The 21,935-nt window shown below is 38.3% G+C and overlaps 2 protein-coding genes across 4 annotated transcripts; one reads left to right on the forward strand and one right to left on the reverse strand.

Moving 5' to 3' along the window:
- Positions 1-17,036: 17,036 nt before the first annotated feature.
- LOC136217831 (ureide permease 1-like) lies at positions 17,037-19,414 on the forward strand. 2 transcript variants are annotated; one of them, XM_066004500.1, is made up of 6 exons: positions 17,037-17,699; positions 17,775-17,913; positions 18,015-18,216; positions 18,258-18,372; positions 18,448-18,822; positions 18,923-19,414. In XM_066004500.1, exons 1-6 carry the CDS (start codon positions 17,463-17,465, stop codon positions 19,073-19,075), a joined length of 1,221 nt encoding a protein of 406 aa, XP_065860572.1. In that variant the 5' UTR covers positions 17,037-17,462; the 3' UTR covers positions 19,076-19,414. The 2 variants fall into 2 exon arrangements, with proteins under 2 accessions (XP_065860572.1, XP_065860571.1); XM_066004499.1 differs by having other exon boundaries at positions 18,015-18,177.
- Positions 19,415-19,498: 84 nt separating this feature from the next.
- LOC136217832 (protein root UVB sensitive 3-like) lies at positions 19,499-20,711 on the reverse strand. 2 transcript variants are annotated; one of them, XM_066004501.1, is made up of 5 exons: positions 20,341-20,711; positions 20,197-20,254; positions 20,039-20,098; positions 19,913-19,951; positions 19,499-19,814 (listed from the first exon to the last, which is right to left on the reverse strand). In XM_066004501.1, the coding sequence occupies exons 1-5, from the start codon at positions 20,451-20,453 to the stop codon at positions 19,797-19,799; spliced, it is 288 nt and encodes a 95-aa protein (XP_065860573.1). In that variant the 5' UTR covers positions 20,454-20,711; the 3' UTR covers positions 19,499-19,796. The 2 variants fall into 2 exon arrangements, with proteins under 2 accessions (XP_065860573.1, XP_065860575.1); XM_066004503.1 differs by having other exon boundaries at positions 19,503-19,808.
- Between the last annotated feature and the right edge of the window lie 1,224 nt (positions 20,712-21,935).

Genomic DNA, 21,935 nt, shown 5'->3' on the forward strand with positions numbered 1-21,935 from the left:
GACTCTGGGGACTAGACGTAGGCAGAGAGGCCGAACCAGGATAAGTGATATTGAGTAATCTCTAAACTCTCTCTTATAATTGCATGTGTTGTTTACTTTATTTACTCAGCATATAAATTGTCTAAGCTGATTTTGAGTAAGTAAGTGGTGCTGAGTTAGAAGCTGACCTCTAAGAGTGTCAATTCTCAACTCACAAGAAAACAACTTTAGTCAACATCTGACTAAAGCTGTCTTCAAACATATCTCACCAAGCTGACCATAAGCTGAGTTAATAAACTCTCAAAATAACTTCCAGCCAGCTTAATTAAAACGCGAAAAAGTTATAATAGTTCCTAACCCCCCCCCCCCCCTTGGAACTAATTACCAGGGACCAACAAGTGGTATCAGAGCTTAAAGCTCACTACTCAAAGATTTAACAATCTTGAGCTGATCCCGAAAAATGGGTGAGAATAGCACTCGGTTCCTTCCAGGAAACCAAACAACACAGATACTCCTTGAGGGACTATCAATCACTAGACCTCCCCTATTCTTTGGGTCAAATTATACATTCTGGAAGAATAGGATGAAAAACTTTATTCAAGCCACAAACATGAGTGCATGGCTTGCAATTGTTCAAGGTCCACATGTGCCATACAAAACTGTTAACGATGAGAAAATTGTTAAAAGTGAGGCTGAGTGGACAGAGGATGACCTCAGAAAATTACAAAATAATGCTTCGGTTATAAATATGCTTCATTGTGCGTTAGATGCTGCAGAATACAATAAGATTTCAGGTTGCGAGTCAGCACAGGAGATTTGGAAGAAGCTTGAAGTAACCTATGAAGGCACAAGCAAAGTTAAGGAGTCTAAAGTCAATCAACATATGAGACTCTACGAGCTGTTTGAAATGAAGGAGAATGAAGACATCTTAGAAATGAACGCAAGGTTCACAAACATTATAAATGAGCTAAAAAGGCTTGGAAAGAACTTCACTGAAGAAGAACAGGTGAAGAAAATTCTGAGAAGTCTGCCCAAGAGCTGGCAAGCAAAGAAAACAGTTGTAGAAGAAGCCCAAGACTTGACTACCTACAAATATGATGAGTTGATCGGATCCCTGATGACCCATGAAATCTCTATGAAAAACTTTGAAGCCAAAGAGAAAGAAAAATCAGAAGACAAGAAACAAAAGTCTCTTGTCATGAAAGCTGACTCAACTGAAGCGGAGACAACTGATGATGAGGAATTGGCCATGTTCACCAGAAAGATGAAAAAGTTGTTCAGGAGAAATGATAGAAACATCAAAAAGTCATTTAGAAGAAATGATAAGTATAAAGCTGAGTCAAGTGACAAGTACAAGAAGGACAGCTCAAAGTCTGTCACATGTTTTGAGTGTCATCAAACTGGGCACATCAAGTCAAGTTGTCCCAATCTCAAGAAAGAGAAGAAGGGAAGCAAAAAGGCTATGGTAGCCACATGGAGTGACAGTGACGAATCAACATCATCTGAAGCTGAGCAAAATGAAACAGCCAACATATGCTTTATGGTGGATGATGGAGCTAACCAATCCCAATCTGAGCAAGCTGACCTTTCTGATGAAACTGACCAGGAGGATCACAGCAATGAGGTAACATCCTTACTCTTACTTAGAAAAGAAATAGTAAATGCCCTGAGTGACTTGTATACACTAACCAAAAAGTGTAACAAAAAGATTAAGGCACTCAGCAGGCGCTGTGATGAAATTAAAGAGGTCAAGCTGAGTGACCTCCGATATCTTCTCCAGGACAACTCTGACTTGCATAACAACATGCAAATCTTACATAAGTTTGTCACATAGGTTCAATCTGAGTCAAAGAAACTTAGAAAGGATATCACAATGTTACAGAGTCAAGGGAAGGGCTCAACTAGAAATAAACCCTATGCTGAGTACGCAAATACCAGTCAGCATAAGCAATTCACTCAATGTGAGTGTTGTGGAAAAAGGGGACACACGAAGGGTATGTGTTGGCATAACAAGCGGACTGTCCAATGTGACTTCTGCGGAAGAAAAGGGCACACCACAAAAGTATGTTGGCATGCCCAACACAATAATGCTGACCATACTCAGTTCAACCCACAAAGGGTACCTTTTTGTGATTTCTGTGGTAAGCCATGCCACACCATAAAAGTATGTCGTCACAAGCTAAAATATGATTTTGCACCTGTTTATACTAACAAGAAAGGACCCAAAAGAAATTGGGTACCTAAAAATGAATAGTTCGAACTGTAGGTCAGCTTGACATGCGTGGAGAAGTCAAAACTATGGTATATAGACAGCGCATGCTCAAGGCATATGACAGGTGATGAAACTCAGTTCATCACACTAGATCTTAAACGAGGTGGAAGTGTAAGCTTTGGAGACAACAAGAAGGGTAAGATAGTCGGATCAGGTACTATCGGAGGTAACCCAACTATTGAGTCTGTCTCCTTAATTAAAGGTCTCAAATACAATCTGCTGAGTGTAGCTCAGCTTTGCAAGAGCGGCAGAAAGGTTGTATTTGATGATACTAAGTGTCAAATACTCGAGGGAAATACAAATGAACTGATTTTAACTGCCCCTCGTGTAGAAAATGTATATATGTTAAACTTAGAAAAACAGTTTTCTAAAAACATATGCTTAGTGTCTAAAGAGGACAACTCCTGGCTATGGCATAGAAGACTTGGGCATGTCAGCATGGACCTTCTTGCCAAATTAGCTAGAAAGCAATTAGTTGAGGGATTACCCAAATTAAAGTTTGAAAAAGATCAACTATGTAAAGCTTGTCAGCAAGGCAAACAAACTAAAAAGTCATTTCATAGCAAAAATATTGTCTCAACCAAAAGACCATTGGAATTACTACACTTGGATCTTTTCGGACTTATCCATCCACTCAGCTTGGGAGGTAAGAAATTTTCCTTGGTTATTGTAGATGATTTCTCTCGGTACACTTGGATCATCTTGCTGAGCAGCAAGGATGAAACTTTTGAGATGTTTACCACACTGATTAAAAAGCTTGAAAATGACAAAGACCTAAGAGTAGCTCACATTAGAAGCGACAATGGTGGAGAATTCAAAAACCAACAGTTTGATGAATTCTGTGAAACTTGTGGTATTGACCACAACTTCTCTGCTCCTAGAACTCCTCAACAAAATGGGGTCGTTGAAAGGAAAAACAGAACCATTGTCGAAATAGCTAGGACAATGCTGAGTGAAAATAGGCTTCCAAAGTACTTCTGGGGTGAAGCTGTTCACACGGCATGTTACATACTGAATAGGGCTCTAGTTAGACCTATACTTAAGAAAACCCCATACGAACTTTGGAAAGGTCGAAAGCCCAATATTGGATACTTTCGTGCCTTTGGGTGTAAATGTTTTATACTCAATACAAAAGATAACCTTGCTAAATTTGATGCTAAAGCTGACGAGGCGATCTTTTTAGGATACTCAACAAACAGTAAAGCATATAGAGTATTTAACAAAAGAACTCAGGTTGTAGAAGAGTCTGTACATGTTGAGTTCGATGAAACTGACCCTACAGGTAAGACAACTCAGCCTGAAGAAGATGAACCAGGCTCAGCTTCCGCTGATCAACCAAAAGCCTCTGTGTCAACTATACAAGAGCTGATCCAAGGTAAGCAAGAAATTCAAATATCATTTGCTGACCAATCTATTCCTGTAGAGATTGTAGAAACACCTCTTCTAAACAACTCAACATTGCCCAAGGAAATAAAGATCCCAAGAGGACATACAGAACAAGCTATTCTTGATGCCGCCAACAACAAATTAATGACCAGAGATCAACTTAGAAAATACCTCAGCAATGTTGCATTCGTCTCAATACATGAGCCAAAGAACTTTGCTGATGCTGAGCAAGATGAATATTGGATCAATGCTATGCAAGAAGAGCTTGACCAATTCACCAGAAATGAGGTATGGGATTTAGTACCTAAACCTAGGAATCAAAAGCCCATAGGAACCAAATGTGTCTTTAAAAATAAGCTAGATGAGCATGGAAATGTGATTAGAAACAAAGTTCGACTTGTAGCCCAAGGCTATAGTCAGCAAGAGGGTATAGACTATAGAGAAACATTTGCTCCTGCTGCTAGATTAGAAGCTATACGTATATTGTGTGCCTATGCTAGTTACATGAATTTTAAACTATACCAAATGGATGTAAAAAGTGCGTTTCTTAATGGCTTTATAAACGAAGAGGTATATGTTAATCAACCTCCTGGGTTTGAAGATTCACAATTTCCAAACCACGTTTATAAACTCAAAAAGGCCCTGTACGGCCTAAAGCAAGCTCTAAGAGCTTGGTATGAGAGGTTGACCAACTTCCTGCTGACCAGGAACTATGTCAGGGGAAAAGCTGACACAACCTTGTTTATTAAGAAAAAGGGTAAACATACCCTACTTGCGCAGATATATGTTGATGATATAATTTTTGGTGCTACTGACGAATCCTTGTGCAAAGAATTTAGCCAACAGATGCAAACTGAGTTCGAAATGTCCATGATGGGTGAACTCAACTTCTTCTTTGGACTTCAAATCAAGCAAGGAAAGAATGGCATCTTTATAAGTCAGTCTAAGTACACCAAGGAAATGTTAAAGAAATTCAGCATGGTAGATTGCAAACCAATATCAACTCCCATGGGTACTGATACTGTCCTAGGCAAGGATGAAAAGAGTAAGTCAGTTGATAGTAAACTCTATCGAGGTATGATAGGTTCATTACTCTATCTCACTGTTAGTAGACCAGATATTCAATACTCAGTATGCTATTGTGTTAGATATCAAGCTGACCCCAGGGAATCTCATCTAACTGCTGTAAAAATAATTTTTAGATACTTGCAAAGCTCAGTTGATGCAGGTCTATGGTATCCAACCTCAAATGATTTCACACTCATTGGATATACTGATGCTGACTACGGACGAGATAAGCTAGAACGAAAAAGTACTTCAGGAGGATGTCATTTCCTTGGAAGCTGTCTAGTATCTTGGTTCAGCAAGAAGCAATCATCCGTAGCTCTGTCTACAACTGAAGCTGAGTACGTAGCTGCTGGAAGCTGTGTTGCACAAGTCCTATGGATAAAGCAACAGCTTGAGGATTACGGAGTCAAAACAAAGACAATAAAGATCAAATGCGACAACAAAAGTGCCATTGATCTATCTAAAAATCCAGTCCAACACAGCAGGATGAAGCATGTTAGCATAAGACATCACTTCATCAGAGACCATGTACTAAAAGATGAGATCAAGCTGACCTGTGCCAACAAATGATCAGCTTGCAGATATCTTCACAAAGCCCTTGGCACGAGAACAATTCAACACACTAAGGGAAGCAATTGGTATGTCAAATCCACTCTAACTAAGTCTGTATTAAATAATTGTCATATGAGTGGAACTTTGAATAATTGTGCAAATGCCATGTTGAGTAAAATATCAACTCCTTACTACACTTGAAAATGAAAAGGCCACCTGTAGACACCGGGGTCGGAGGACCGATGAAGAAAAATTATAAAAAGGGATCCGAATCAGTCGATTAAAATATGAGTCGATAAAAATAATAAATAAAAAAACGTTGTTCGAAGGAACCGTGGAGGCTGGCTTGATTGAATTCGGAAATTAAATCGAGCGACGGTCGAATCGGTTCCGCGAATGAAATCTTAAATCGTCTCGCCGAGTTCAGAGTATTTCATGTCATTTTCTTATTAATTTTATTATTAATAAAATTTCGGGTCAATAAGGGTTTTGTTTTAAAACTCGAAAAATAAAAAGAGAGTTTTGTAAAAAGACCGATTTTATAAAAGCTAATTTTATAAAATCAGTTTTGGTAAAAATCGTTTTTGATAAAAATCATTTTTTTAGTTTTAGTTAAGTTTATTTTTATTTATTTATATATTTTTATATATACGACCTGGAGGGCCGTTTTTTCGTCACGGGCCATTGGACGGCCTGTGACGGGGGCTGGGCCGCCCAAGCCCAGCCCCATGGCACTTGGCTTCGGCCAAGTGCATTTTGCTGCACTTGGCCGAATGCCAAGTGCACTAATTTAAAAAAAAAGAAAAAGAAAAAGAAAAAGACAAAGAGTAAAATACAATAAATGAAATTAAGCCAAATTAGCTTACCTTGGAGCCTACCCTTGGCTCCAAGCCAAAGTAGCTTAATTATTAAGGCTCCATGCCTATAAATAGGATGGAGCCCAAAGCATTGGGGATGGAAAAAAAAACCTGAACCCCTGAAAAAATTCCTCGAGACCCGAACGAAGCAAAAACACAAAAAAAAATCGACCCGAACGAAGCAAAAACACACAAAAAAATCCGACTCAAAACACTATCAATCGACTTGATTTGGCATCCCTATTACCGATTAAGAGGTAATAATCCGAGGAACTAGACCCATTTATTTATTCATCTCTTTTTATTGTTTGAATCTATTTATTTATTGGTTTTTTACACTTTTATTGTTTAGATTTGTTAAGTTAATTTTTGGTTTTGCATTTGAACAAGTATTTGGTTTTAGTTTTGAAATAAAAACTTCGTTTGGATCCCAATACGAACCGTGACCCGATTCAAGGGTAGTTCGGGATCCAAACGTCGTAGATCCGTTGTTTTATAAATGTTTTGAACCGTTATTTTCAATAAAACGTCGTTTTAGAATCCTCCATTACAAACCATGACCCGATTTGGGGTAGTTTGGAGGCTAAAATGATAAAATAGAGTAGATCTAATGTTTTTGATAAATCTGGAAATTATAGGAGCTGTTCTGTAATTATTTGTTTTCTGTCACTAAAGAAAGTTTACCGACGGATTTTCCGTCGGTAAATCTGCTGAAATTTTAAAAATACTCTTTTAAGTCCATTTTCTTAACTTTTGGATATTTGGTCCCTTGTATATGTATATGTGATTATGTAATTATTTTATTAAAATTATTTTGGAGGTATATAACTAATGCTTATTTATTATATATTTACTCATTTTGTGTTTGGGTATTATTTATATTATTCTAACTTTGTAAATATGTATATATAGATTTTCTTTAAGTCCATTTAAGCTATATCTAATTATTATTTTTTTGGATAATTTGCTTGACCCATTTGTGATGATTTATAAATGCTTTTGGGTTATTAGATATTATTTTGGGTATTGATATTGGGATGTACTTTTAGGTGGGTTAATTTCCATATAGTTATTATGTAAAAAACTATTTTGGGGTTAAATGTTATTTTCTTATTTATGAACCTTGTTCATTCTTTTTTTTTTACATTTGTTTTATTAAAATAAAAGTGTATTATATCTAGTATTATTTTCATTACTATTTTTACCTATTAATAATCATAATATATATATCTTCTCTTTACCTCATTCTTAATCTATAGGTATAATTACCATTTTTGCTAAAAATGTATATATATGTATATATTCATTTTTTTCCTTTTGACATCTATATGTATATATTTCAAATGTTTTGGGTTGGGGTGAATTTGGATTTAATTTATTAATGGTTGTCATTATATTCAAATGAAGGATAATTGAGTGAAAAAGGGAAAATAAAAGACAAAAAGAGATTTCAAGTTGTTTGTTTAAATTAAAGCTTTTCTAGATATTCCTAAAGTGTAAATAAGGTTTTTTGTCATTTTAAACCGTTTCCAAAATATCACGTTTTAAAACCTTAATTTGTTCCAACGACGGATTAAGTGAACCTTGTAATTAAAATCGTTTTCCTTATAAATAATAGAGTTTTGAATCGTTTTCCCAATTAAACGGTTTTGTACAAAAATAAATGGACTTGTATGCGTAATCACGTTTTTTTGGTTAAAACTTTTTTTGTTCAACGTTTTCAAACGCTCGAGTCGTTCCAACGGCGATTCGAGTAAACATCATATAAATTAATGGGGTTTTGAAACGTACCTAAATCGTTCCAACGGCGATTAAGGCACGAACCATGTAAATAAACTCGTTTTGGGGAATGAGATTAGCTTAGAACTAGTGTACAAACTAAGGCATAAAATCACACCGTGAATAAATCAATTCTTTCTTCTCCCCCTCTCTCTCTCCTATGTATTTTAAATTTATGCAAAATGGGTGATTCTTTACTAAAGTGGCTTTTAATGACATGCTCAAAACGGTTTTCAAAGCGAGAAAGAAAAGGTTTCAAATGAATTTTAAACTTAAAGAAATATGCGATTAGTCCGTTATCGCCTAACACGCTGAGTAGGAGGCCGGTGGTTCATAACCGGGCCATGTCGGGGTGCCTAGTAGCCTTTCTCTGGAAAGGAGCTAGCCTTCTCGGCTCGTACCTAAGTTTCCCGAACCCTCACCGGTCTCCCGCAAGGGATCGGTGTTCATTTTCCCATTCGTGGGTGGCGACTCTTCCATACTCCGAGCTCCGGTCCTGCCGAGTAGCTTGATTCCACGATTGGTTGCTTTCGGCGCCAATCACCGCTTACGTCGCCATGAGGTGTCCACCCCCCGGTCCGCCCGGGCGAGGCCGTTCGGCACCTTGTCTAACACCACCCTATGCTGAATTGACATATATATTGAGTGATGATACTGAGTAGGCATAAAAGCTGAGTAAACATCCTATGTTGAGTAGATAAACATATTGAGTAATCACTCTATGTTGAGTAAATACACATGCTGAGTGAGTAACGTATGTTGAGTAAATTAGTGATAGAGAAATTATCTTAGGCAATCAATATCGTGGATGCTTCGAATTCTAGCAAAACCTAGTAAAAACCCACTGGCGTAAAGAGAACCTACACGTGTAACCTCTGGCACCTTGGGAAGACGCACATTAATGGCAAATCCCATGCGCCGAAGATGTCATAATTGACAGAACTTTTGTCGGTTGAACATCCCTAGGTAAAAACGGCTAGTTAATGATTAAGGGCCGTCGTAGATTTATATAAAAAGTGGAAGAATCCCCACTCTTCATTCAGTACGACTGTAATCTCCTGAAATCGAAGTTCTTTCTCTCTAAGAACTTCAAAATCTTCAAAAATGGCTCCCGGCAAAAACAAAAACCCTAAAACTCAAACCACAGATAAACCCACTGACCTCGCGGGTCCTTCAACGGAAATAGAAAGGAAAATGATCAAGGTACACTCCAAGGTCAACAATCTGGAGGTTTTAAAGTGCCGATGGTTTTCTCCAAGTTTCGTCTCGTCTGAGAAACCATTCTGCGAATGGATCGAGAAGAACAAATGGAAAGGTCTCTTCTCTCTTTCAGGAACAACATATCCCAGGTTAGTACGGGAATTCTACTCAAATCTACATGTTGATGCAGATGACTGTGACTATCTGGAGACCACTATTAAAGGTCAGAAAATCGTCGTAACCCCTGCCTATCTAGCCACATTGCTAGACTTAGCAGACGAAGGAATTCAATTTAGAACGACAAAGGAGAAAATACCAAAAGCCACATCTGATAAGCTAAAGGGGTTCTGTAAACCCAAAGATCATAAGGGGGAAATACCCAGCACCTGTATGGGTAAAGCACAAAAGATGGTCCACTTCATGCTGACCAACTTTATCTTCCCCAAACTCAGCTCAGCTTCATCCGCATCAAACTTCGAACAGTGCTTCATCTAGCACATATTGACCTGCACTCCGTTCAATCTTCCCGTCTTTCTAGTTGGAGCGTTTCAATGAAGTGGTAAGAAACTCCGCTTGGGCTCAATCATTACAAAAATTATACAGGACAAGCAAATAGAGACGGTGAATGAGACAAGCACATTGGGAAGTGAAATTAATGCAGTCCTACTGGATGGACTATGGTATAATCAACCCTTGAAGGGTTATGAAGGAGCTGGAGATGCTGAGGAAGAGGAAGAAGATGAGCAACAAGAAATTGAGCCTGAAGCTGAGCCTGCAGAAGATGTTGAGGCTCATGCCGAGTCACTTGAGACAGCTCTGCCTGAGAGAAGGAAGAAGAGGAAAGCTGTAGAAACCTGCTCCAAGGACATTCATGCTGTCCCAAAGAAAGTAAGGCTTTCATCAAGAGAGAAAGCTAAAGCTGATAAGGCTAAGGAGCATGCTGAGAAAAGAAAGAGGCAAGAAGAGCCTGAGGATGAGAACGAAGAAACTCCAGAAACCCCTTTAAAGAAAAAGAAAAAGGGTAACTCCTTAAAGATAGTAGAAGCTGTCCCACTAGCCTCCACTCAACCTGAAGGTCATGGAACTGACCAAGAAAAGGAAGCTGTGGAAGAGACTGAGCAACATGCTGAACACCAAGAAGTTAATACTGAGTAGGAAGAATGTCCCAATGTTGAAGAACCTCAGGATGATACTGAGCAGAGAAAGAAAGAAAGTAATTCCGTTGAGGGTCCTTTTGAGCAACCTATAGAAGAGGAGACAGTTGCTACTGAGTCCAGTGAAGGTATTCGAACTGACCATTCACCGCCAAGAGCTGAGACACGGCGAAGACTCAAAAAGAAAGCACAAAAGCAGATTGATCTCAAGGACGACTTTCCCATTGATGAGCCTGAAACTGACCTCTCTACAATCCAGTTCCAGTACTTCTCAAATGAAATTGAGTTACCACCAGAAGATCCAGTGGAAAAACAAGCCTCTGTTACTCAGGATGAGGAACAAGCCAAAAACCCTGCAGATCCAATCCAAGATGCTCAAGGTAGCACACTTCCTGTCTCCACTTCCCCACTTCAAGCTGAGCAGATTGACTTATCTAATCAAGTTCCACCCCCAACACAACATGTTGATGATTCAGTTCAAGAAACCCATCAAAGTCCAGGTACCAATCAAGGTACTCAATCTGGAAGAGAACCAACTCCTCCACCACCATCAAACTCTATACCAGCCTCTGAGTCCAATACTGCTAATTTTGCATATTTGAATGCTACTGAGTCTGGCCGATGGGTCATTGCTTCTGCTCAGTCCTTACTTCAAGATTTCCATACTACTCAAGCTGATGGTCACCAATCTACTCAAGCTGAGTCCTCTCACCTGACAGGTATTACTCAGCTTCTGAATGAACTTCGAGGACTAAAAGATCTGGTTAGTGTTATCACTGCGGTTCAAACTCAGCAACCTAATCAAGAGCAAATAGCAAAACTGACTGAACTAGTGCTTACAATGGCCACCCATATGAATTCGCTTGAAGGCAAAATTCACCAACTGTCAGAAGTCAATCCAGGGTATGTCACTTCCACTGAGCTTCAAAGCTACTTTGTTAAGCTAGCAGCGGAACTGACCACCTCTAGAGCACCTGCCAATCCTGAGTCTGTTACATCTGCTGAATTGCAAGACTGTTTTACAAAGTTGAATGCTGAGCTGACCAAATTAAGTCCTCCCGGCAATGCTGAGTTTGCTACCTCTACCGAACTTCAAAAATGTTTCACCCAACTTCATACTGAGCTGACCAGTACACGTGATTTAGTATCCTCCTCTTCTCAGTGTACTATTGACCAATTAAGTGAGGCTGTCAGACTACTCAACATTGACCGAGCCCAAATGGATATTGATCCCATTTCCAACACTGAACTCATGAGCTTTTCACAAGCTATCATGAAGGCAATGCGTATCAACAATGGCCAGCGCATGTTTTATGATTCTGCTCTGCTCAAACTATTCCATCAAGCTTTTGGTCAGATCACAAGCTCCCTCACCTGCCTGAGCAAATCTCATGAATGCCTCCTCAGTATGATCATCAGCTCTCTCAGGGTTCCTCGGCATATCCAGGACGACAGTGTGCCAGTCATTGATGGCTTGGGTGAAAGCACCAAAAGGCTCCAGCGCTACTCTCAGTATCTCTCCTCCGCAGCACGGAATGAAACTTTCCTCTACAAACCCGATGATGGCAAAACGGGGGAGACAAGTAAAGGAGGAACTCAGCCTCAGCCTGCAGGTACTGCGTTTGGAAGCAAAGGAAAAGGCATTGCTCATGTTGATCCCTCAGCTCAAAGAAAGAAGAAGTAAAACTAGCTAGTCAGTGTCTAGAGACTTTGCTTCATATCCCATTTCCTGTCCTTGAATACTTTGTTGTCTTCTGGTTAGGTTAATATGTTTGTTTTTTTTTGTTGTTGTTGTTTGAATCCAATATCACAAGTATCAGTTTTCTTCCTGATCTGACTAATCAAGTTTGAACAAACGAATCAAAAAGGTTAAACACATTAACACTAAAAACTGAGACAACATCCTTCCAAGACTGAGTCAGTACACACAGATGTCTTAAGTCTAATCAAATTAGGTCTTGGAAGGTTTAGAATAAAAAATTAAGACTTAATGTATGCAACCCTTACGGGGGAGTCATATCAAAAATATCAATCATGGGACAACTTATAACTGAGTTCCGTAATTATGTATTTTGCCAACATCAAAATGGGGGAGTTTGTTGAAACACCTTTCCACAAGATTTTGATTTGACAAAATCATCCATGATTAAGAGGAAATTAAATTTAGATGCTTTAATTTAATTGTACTAATATGTTTGTTAAATATTGAGTGCAAAAATATATAAAGTAAAGACAGGACAAAAGTCAGCACAAACGAAGCTGAGTAGAACGGAACTCAGCATGACAGAATAGAAGCTGAGTGGAGTTAAAATTCAGAAGCAAAACGAAGCTGACTAAAGTTGAAGACTTCTTCAAGAGCGGTTAAACAGAACGGAGCTGACCTTGAAGGAACTCAGCATGAACGTTGAACATTCAAAAAGAACAAACGAAGCTGAGTAACAGTCAGGACATCATGAAGGATCCGTTCACTAAAAGACAAAGTCTGCCAATCTTATGCACCAATAATTGGAACCTCGAAGACACCTAAAAGACTAATTCCAAGAGTCATGGGACGTTGGATTATTGGAAACAGACAACTGGCACAAACAGACAAACCAGACGCTAGAAGACAAACCTGACGCCTGAAGAAAACAGAGAAAGGGAATGGAGGTGCAGTCTGAAGCTTTCCAGAAATTGTTCCCCAAAAGAGCCGTTTTGATGTTAACGGTTAGGACATTTCAAAACGATCAAATCTACAGATTTCCTTCTATAAAAGGACAATCGATGAACTTGGATGGACACTGAAGCATCGAAAGAAAAATACAAGAGAAAAAGTCTCAAAAGCACTCAAATACAAAAAGGATCTTACACCAACTTTTCTAGTCTATGTGTAAATGCTAGATTGATTTGTAATCATCTAAAGTGTTCTTTAGTTCAAAAGAAACAAGTCTGTGATCAATAGGAATATTGAGAGTGTAAAGCTGAGTGCTTGGCTGTAAGCATTTCAGTGGTAGAGAAATCTAGGTGCTGGGTTGTAGCACTTAGTAGGAGTTGAGTAGACGAATAGAGGAAGGTACTCTTGCATATTCAACTGCCTTGTAATCGGTTTGTGCTCTACCTTTAAAGAGCTCAGTATTGGATTCAAAAATCCCGGAGGACTCTGGGGACTGGACGTAGGCAGAGAGGCCGAACCAGGATAAGTGATATTGAATAATCTCTAAACTCTCTCTTATAATTGCATGTGTTGTTTACTTTATTTACTCAGCATATAAATTGTCTAAGCTGATTTTGAGTAAGTAAGTGGTGCTGAGTTAGAAGCTGACCTCCAAGAGTGTCAATTCTCAACTTACAAGAAAACAACTTTAGTCAACATCTGACTAAAGCTGTCTTCAAACATATCTCACCAAGCTGACCATAAGCTGAGTTAATAAACTCTCAAAATAACTTCCAGTCAGCTTAATTAAAACGCGAAAAAGTTATAATAGTTCCTAACCCCCCCCCCCTTGGAACTAATTACCAGGGACCAACACCTTATTGTGCTCCTTATACCAACTCGACCTCCATGGTCAGCGTACATTGTTATTTTCCGTTCACCACTCCTTGTTGAAGCCTCCTTATAGCCTTGCCAATGCTTGGGGTTGATTTTTGATATGGCCAAACTCCCCCTTACACATGGCTGCTAGTACCATAACGACCCCATATGCATATTGGACTCATGCTTGCTTCCTCATTGCTCACATTCCTCGATTAGTGCAGTGAGAATCTTCTTCTGCGGGCATTCACTAATATGATGTCCTTCACATAAGTAGCACTTTGACGGTCTGTCTCTGTTGTTCTCATTTCTTCCTTTGAATGGCTTAGCCATCTGCGATTTTGGGACATCGGTCTTGCTACGATTGTGGGTGTCTCCTCCACTCTTCACATTGGCTCTCATGTCTTGGCCAAAGTTGTGCCTCTTCCACTTATCGAATTCTACTAACGAGCAAGCTATGGAAATTGCGGCAGGAAGTTCATTGACACCCCTATATTGAACTTCTAGCCTAGCCCATATAATCCTTCCAAAAAGAGATAGAAGGCCTCCTCTTGTGGATAGTTGGTCGGTTCAAAGAGTATCTTAGAGAACTCCTTGATATACTCCCGCAAACTATCACATTGCTTCAATTTTCTCAGCTTGGCTCTCTTCTCGATCTTCTTGGAATTCCTTAAACCACCACATACCTTGGGTTTCGGCACTTCTCGCCGTTGGGACTATATACACTTGATGTAGATGCTTCGTCGTGTGTGATATCCTTCTTGCACAAGGATAATTCTTCCTTCATCGTGACTAACTCAATAAGAACGTTCTATAGTTCTTGCCTATAAAAACAAATGTCAGCTTCTAAGGTCTTGTCGCTTTCTTCACAATTAGTGGCGACCAGGTTCATAGTGTCCAGCACCTCTCCTTTTGACTCATCTTTGTCGATTCCATCTAAGCACTTGTCCAACTCCTTGAACTTTTCTAGGCCATCGGCTATGGAAAACTCCACCTTTTCTACCTATTGTTGATGTCTATAAGGACGTCTCGTGACGTCGATTTCCCCGCTTATGGTTCTTCTGCTCCTCTTGCATACTAGTCGCTTTCACTTCTCCGTGACATTGTGCTTTCATCAGAAAGTCACCAATCTGTAGGTTACCCTGTCGAAGATCTGTCACTAACCTTGGCTCTCTTTATCAGGAAACCTTGACTCTCTTCATCGGAAAAACTAGGCCTTGATACCACTTCACTGTAAGTGGTAGATTACAGCTCGAACCTTCGCTCTGACATGCGTTGAACTTGGCTCTACTACAACTTGTCACAGACACAGACTTTCACTAATTGTCAACCGTGCGACACTAGTAAATTTCCGCCCCAATTGCTAGTCAAGTCTTCCCTCGAACTTGCTTAGCTAGAGTGCTAGGCAACGTAATGCAGCAGAATAAATTGTACCTTGCACAAAGTCAATTGAGGAATACACTCCTTTTCACTAAAAGAATGCTTTACAAAGGTTAAGTTTACAAACAAACTCTCTCAGACACTCTACAAGCCTTGAATATCTCTTATGCCACGTGCATCTCACTTGGTTCTTACAAATGAGCCCTATGTAGCTATTTATTACAAACTGGCCTAAGGAATGTCCAAGATCATTTTGATCCAATGGCTCACATAAAAGCCCTAGAAAAATCAACAAACACTACTTGTGCGAAGTGTAAGGGTGGTTATGGGCGCTCCTAAAAGGTTCTAGGCAGTTGTAAGCTGTTATGGGCCCATTTGACAGACTCTGGGCCCATGGCTCACGAATTGAGGTTCCATAGGAAAGGACTCTCGAATCTTCCAACAGTCTCTCACAGTTTCGGGCAGCTTTTGGTCACACTGCTCATGTGCCCGCCATTTCGAGGTTCTCATTCGCCCAACTTGTCATTTATTACTAAGTAGTTAGTTTTATCAAAACTCAAATATTTTCTAATATGTTTTTTAAAATGGCAAAACTGATAGTTTTCTAAAATTTCATTAAGTCTTTGAATTAAAACTGAGAGAAGTATGATAAACCATTTCTACATATGAATGACATAATTGAGAAGGAAGTTCAACAAAAGGTTGTGTTTTTCTCGCAGCACCCTGTATTTATTGTCCAGCATTTTCAACCATGTCACTTTAATAGAAATAGTTTCCTAGTTTTTAAAAAAAAAAAAAAAAAAAAAAAATTTAGTGCTCTCTCTTTTCAACCATTGCGTCCTATCAGTTTGTTTGTATGGCTGATATTGGCTTTTACAACATTGTCAATCACTTTTCTCCTATATGAAAATGCATCTATAACTTGTATTTATATGGTTTAACATATAACTACACAAGATGCCATAGGTTAAAAATGTTAGAATTTTGTGATTAAAATTTTATATTATTATTAATGTGTAAAAGTTTTTTTGATATATTTTTTTTTGAAAATGATGGATTCCACCTCATTACATACCACCTCTGAACCACATGTATACCGTTTAGCTGTCAAGTTGTTCTTCATCCCGATTTTTGGGTTTTTTTTAGATTTTAACCGAAAGATAAGCTTCTTTTTTACTTTACTCTACTTTGGTTTTTTCTTGATTGAATAATATTTTTAATCAATCTTTTTTATTTGAATTTTTTCTTTTTCCTTGTATTTCTCATTATACAGGTAGTTGTGATCTTTTTCCTTACATTAGTGATTGTGGTTTGTGTCTTTAAATGTGTCATAATGTTTTCTTTCAGGGGAAAATATACCATCACACAGATTTAACTTATCGAAAGACTATGAAGTCATTCCTAAAAAAAAGATTCCAAAATCGATTTTACATGGAATTCGTTTCCACCGTTGTATTAAAAATAATTTCAAACATTACGATATTAACTCCAATAATATATTTCTGAATTGTAATATTTTTCTTACTTACGCTTTGAGTAATGGATATCTTATCTTGGTGTGGACACATTTGTTTTTGGCAGCAATAAATTATAGGAAGTTAGTTGAGATACGCTTTCATCAAATTAATTGAATATTCTAACCTATTGTTTCAATCACAGCTTTACACTTTGACTTAATTAGAATCATTTTAATTTTTATTCTCTTTTTAATTAGTGAGACAGAGAAAAATAAAATAAAATAAAATAAATATAAACATGTGTTGACTTAAGATTCCTTGAATAATGACAATGCCCAGCATGGACCGCCGTCCACACAGCCTTTCCAAAGTCATCAAAAAGATAAAATAATTGTAAGTTAACCATCCAACTCTCTCACCCTCACAACACAACAAACACATTGGAGAAATTAGACTCAACTCATACTTTCTTGGTAACTATATATCTATCCATGATTCATTGACCCGAGGTGTTTGGACTGTTCTCTGCTTATCTATGAATGCTGAATTGATATTCTCCGGCGATGATGTGTTTGGAGTGTTCTCTGTTGATCTATGAATGCTGAATCGATATTCTCTGTTGATCAACGGGTTGGGATTGAGGAGTATTGAGAATTTTTTTTTTTACATTTATGTACGTATAGTCTACTGTATCTGCTTTGATTCTTGCTATTATTTTGCCTTTGCGGCTACATAATTTGGGTATAAATTATTTGAACTTTTTTTTTTTTGCCTAATTTGGGTATGGCAATCATCAATTCAGTGGTCAGAAATTTCTTTAAATTTGCATGATTTGTTAGGTAAATATTGCTACAACATTATCTAAAGATGTATCTGGTGGAGAGCAAAGGTGGAGCAATAGTATGTATGCTACTTTCTCTATTTTTCTTAGGGACATGGCCTGCAATTCTAACGCTGCTCGAAAGGCGAGGACGCCTTCCGCAGCATACGTACCTCGATTACTCTATCACCAATTTACTTGCTGCTGTTATAATAGCTTTCACATTTGGTGAGATTGGGAAGAGCACACCTGACTCACCAAATTTCCTAGCCCAACTTTCCCAGGTAATGTTCTATTCCGTTTACGCGAATGACACGAAATGTGTAGGCATTTGTAGTAACTAATGTTCAATGATGCAGGATAACTGGCCTTCTGTTATGTTTGCAATGGCGGGCGGGGTAGTACTTAGTATCGGAAATCTATCGACACAGTATGCTTGGGCTTTTGTTGGTTTATCAGTGGTGGAAGTCATCACTTCTAGTATAACTGTTGTTATAGGTCTGTATTGTATGCAGATTGAAGGAATTAAGTTCTACATTGCGCGTATTAGTTGTAAAGTTCGCGATTCTTAACCCGTGTTTAGTCATTTTCGTTGACAGGAACGACGTTGAACTACTTCTTGGATGATAGAATCAACAAGGCTGAGATTCTATTCCCCGGAGTTGGTTGTTTCTTGATTGCTGTTTGTCTTGGTTCAGCTGTTCATTCATCCAATGCAGCTGATAATAAAGCAAAGCTGCAGAAATCAACTGATTACGAATTGTACGAAAACATTTGCGGAATTCGGGTTTTGATTAGTTTGTGATAACTAATGTTGCTTATTTGGCCTAACATTCTACCAGGGGCACAGTATCCTCTGCGACAAAGGATGACGAGAATGGAAATGCTCCTGTCGAGAAGATAAAACCCGGAACAGCAGCTTTCCTTATAGAAGTTGAGAAGAAAAGATCGATCAAGGTTCATGATTTTGTAGCTTGATATGCATTTTCGGTTAGTTCGGTATGTTCGTGTTGAGTGACAATTGCATTGCAGGTGCTTGGGAAGGGAACTCTATTAGGACTTGGAATAACTTTCTTTGCTGGTTTTTGCTTTTCACTCTTTTCACCAGCTTTCAACTTAGCAACAAATGATCAATGGCACACTTTGAGAGACGGGGTTCCGAAATTGGTCGTTTATACTGCATTCTTTTGGTTTTCAGTCTCATGTTTTGTACTTGCCATTGTCTTAAACATCACGTTCCTTTACCGGCCGGTACTGAACCTACCTAGATCAACATTGACGGCTTATGTTAATGATTGGGACGGCCGAGGCTGGGCTTTTCTGGCAGGAATTTTGTGTGGCTTTGGCAATGGTCTTCAATTTATGGGGGGTCAAGCAGCAGGATATGCAGCAGCAGATGCTGTTCAGGTTAGTTTTACGCGTGGTTGAACAAGTATACAACAGTTGAATTGTTAACAACAGCGTGAATTTTATACTGAATTTGACATGTTGCATTGATTAATTCCAGGCACTTCCGCTCGTGAGCACGTTTTGGGGAATAGTTATCTTCAAAGAGTATAGAAAATCATCACGAAAAACGTACGTTTTACTTGTAAGCATGTTGTCTATGTTTGTTGTCGCTGTTGGAGTACTCATGGCGTCTTCAGGACATCGAAAATGAGCAATCAAGTATTACATAAAGCATGAATATACAAATGGTGGATAAGGAAATCAGGTAGCAGCAAGCATAGGCTGAACTTCACTTTCATGGTTTCAAACAAATGTTATGTGAATACGAAACATCGATTTTGATCGAATTGATAAATTCAATCCTTGTTCTTTATCGTGTTATATCACTATACAGTTGTATTTATCAAGTTTAAAATTTTACAGATACAATTCATTGGTATTTAATTTTTTTGAAAACAGAGGAGGAAGTATTGCTAAGAGCTCAACCTTTCTTATGTAATAGCTCCATCCTGTTTGAGATGTTCCTCAAATTATCAGCTTTGTGAACAAGAATGAAATTGATTAAAAAGAGTTATGAATCTTCCCATGCATAGCTGCATTAAGAAACTAGCTCTCGAATTAACAAGAGTTTAACTCTACTTTTTGCATTCCGCTTACTTTGTTGACCAATATGATATAATTACCTTCCACACAAGACTGGGCAGAATAAACTATACTTTACATATGATCTTCCTGTGAATCTAAAAATCCTCATGGCACCTGGAAGATGAATTCCAGGATCCTTGGCAACAAAGTAAGATTTTCATATCGAAGGCAACAACAGTGTACATTACCATACATATGGAACACAGTGAGGGAGAGGAATGAAAACCAGATAGCTAAGGGGTGTCCAAATGTTATGCGAGCGAGGAGCATCCCCAGTGCCATCCCAGTCATTGTTGCCACTGTTTCTTGTATGAATAATTAAAAATTGATTCAAAAAAATCATTCACAGATATGATATGATCAAAACAAAACACTTAAAACCCAAACCAGAAATTGAACTCACTTGTGTGGAAAGCATCATTCTTATGTAAGTCGAAAGGCCCTATACAAATTCAAGACATTAAATTAACCACGGACAAAGAAGATCATCCCCGAAGCCGACCCCTTCATAAAAGAGTGTGTAAATTACCTGCAACGAATCCCAGAATTGAAATGGGACATAATCTGGAGTAACACTGCTCGGAAAACCCTGCATTTTCCAGAAAAGAAGAAAGATGAGCAACTCTATTGACAAACAATCACCATCACTCGATCAGAAATTGAAATTCAAACGAGGAAACGCCTTACCTCGGGTACAAATGCTTGAAGGACGCGACTCCAAACGTGATTAAATCGGCTACCAAATCTGCGAATAATTCATTCATTCACAAATATAACCGCGAGAAAAATGAAAAAGACGAGAGAGTAGAAGCAGGTGTGAAAAGGAAGGACCTTTGTACAGAGAGAGAAGGAGAAGATGTGACAGTAGCAGTTTTAGATAGGTTGGTTGAAGAAGAGCCATTCCATTCTTCAATTATCACAATCTCCTTTTTCGCTACTTCCATGTCTGAGCAATGCTTTCTTACCGATTGGATCCTCACCTCAATTTACAACTCTTTATTGACGAATCAAATTCACTTGATCGGAAATTTCTTGTGTTTTGAGGGTTATCATTAGAGCAGTAATTGAATTAAGTCGATCAGTTCATCAGAAAATTGAGGAATTCGAACTCGATATTGTGTTTGCGAGCTCATGAATTGTTTGGGAGCATGTTCACAAACTTTATTTGCCAACACTTAGATTAATTCCGTTCATAAATTTTGTTCCCTAACAACTCATGGTATATTGATTTGAAATCTTTTAACACAAAACAACACAAAAATTTACACAAAACTAAGCTGTTTTACATATAACACTTTATATAAATATTATAATTGAACTAAGTTTGTTTAAGAGTATGTTCATGAACATTTTAATGGAGTTTGTTCATGAATCTATAATCAAACATATTTATGAGCTTTTAAGCCGAGTTTCACCGTGCTCAAACTCGACTCATTTACAAATTGAACCGAATACTGAGGTGCTCATGAGAGACTTGACTCATTTACAACCCTAATTATGTTAATTATTGTTTTTAATGTAATACCAAAAAAAAAAATTATTGATATTATAAATTTGGAGAAAATTTTTTATATCCACGTCGAATTTGATGACATGACAGAGATATTTATGCTCAATCAAATTTATTTCAGGTAAATCATTTAAAACAACAAACGGAAGATCAATTTCAAAAATAACTATAATTTAGATGGAATTTATTGTTTGTTTCTTAGGAGATGATTGTTTCAGCTTTTCAGATGAGTGTTTAGCGTTTCATTCCAAACCGCATGAAATATAGTGCTTCCGTGTTCAAGTGAACGGTCAGGGATTGAAAAGTAAAAGTCAACAAAGTGGAATGCATCATCCGAATCGAGGCAAAAGGCGTGGGGAAAGAAAGAGGTAATTGCTTGTCGTTTTCTTTTCTAATTCTTATGGTGCAATTGGTGCTTATCGGCAGAAAAGAATCAATTTAGATAGTGCTTTGTGGCTCTGATAGCAACTAGATCAACGCACTATTGCTTCAAGAGAAGCTCTCAGCCATTAGAGTAGTATATCGCAAAGCATTGGGGCGTTACCATCATGCAAAGGTGCCCCTTTCTAGGGCCGGGTTACCCGTCTTGATTCCTGCCTTTCATCGGGCAGCCATCAAGGCTGGTGGGGATTGGTTCACGCCGCAATTCTCATTGAAAAAATTTCCTATACTATATAAGAGACGATAAAATGCAAGTTGGAATCACTTAATTTCCTCTCGAATAGCGTAAAAAGAGAGCGGGCTTACTGTCTGCATCTCCTCGATTAGACCCTATGAGGGCAGCCTCTAGCATCTTTTCTTAAGATATTTCGCGATATTTCGTACTTTCTTCTCTTCTTATCTTAAGATATTTCTATCTCTCTTCTGTACATATTTCTAGTTGAATAGATTGTTATCTTCCCCGCCGACTTCACTC

Source organism: Euphorbia lathyris, chromosome 2 (genome assembly GCF_963576675.1).
Source record: "Euphorbia lathyris chromosome 2, ddEupLath1.1, whole genome shotgun sequence".
Classification (NCBI taxonomy): domain Eukaryota; kingdom Viridiplantae; phylum Streptophyta; class Magnoliopsida; order Malpighiales; family Euphorbiaceae; genus Euphorbia; species Euphorbia lathyris.

Coding starts and splice junctions, on each gene's coding strand:
- LOC136217831 (XM_066004500.1), top strand. CDS start 17,463: ATGTATCTGGTGGAGAGCAAAGGTGGAGCAATAGTATGTATGCTACTT. Junction 17,700..17,774: donor TCCTAGCCCAACTTTCCCAG/GTAATGTTCTAT, acceptor TCAATGATGCAG/GATAACTGGCCTTCTGTTAT. Junction 17,914..18,014: donor TAGTATAACTGTTGTTATAG/GTCTGTATTGTA, acceptor TTTCGTTGACAG/GAACGACGTTGAACTACTTC.
- LOC136217832 (XM_066004501.1), bottom strand. CDS start 20,453: ATGGAAGTAGCGAAAAAGGAGATTGTGATAATTGAAGAATGGAATGGC. Junction 20,255..20,340: donor CCTTCTCTCTCTGTACAAAG/GTCCTTCCTTTT, acceptor AATTATTCGCAG/ATTTGGTAGCCGATTTAATC. Junction 20,099..20,196: donor TTCAAGCATTTGTACCCGAG/GTAAGGCGTTTC, acceptor TGGAAAATGCAG/GGTTTTCCGAGCAGTGTTAC.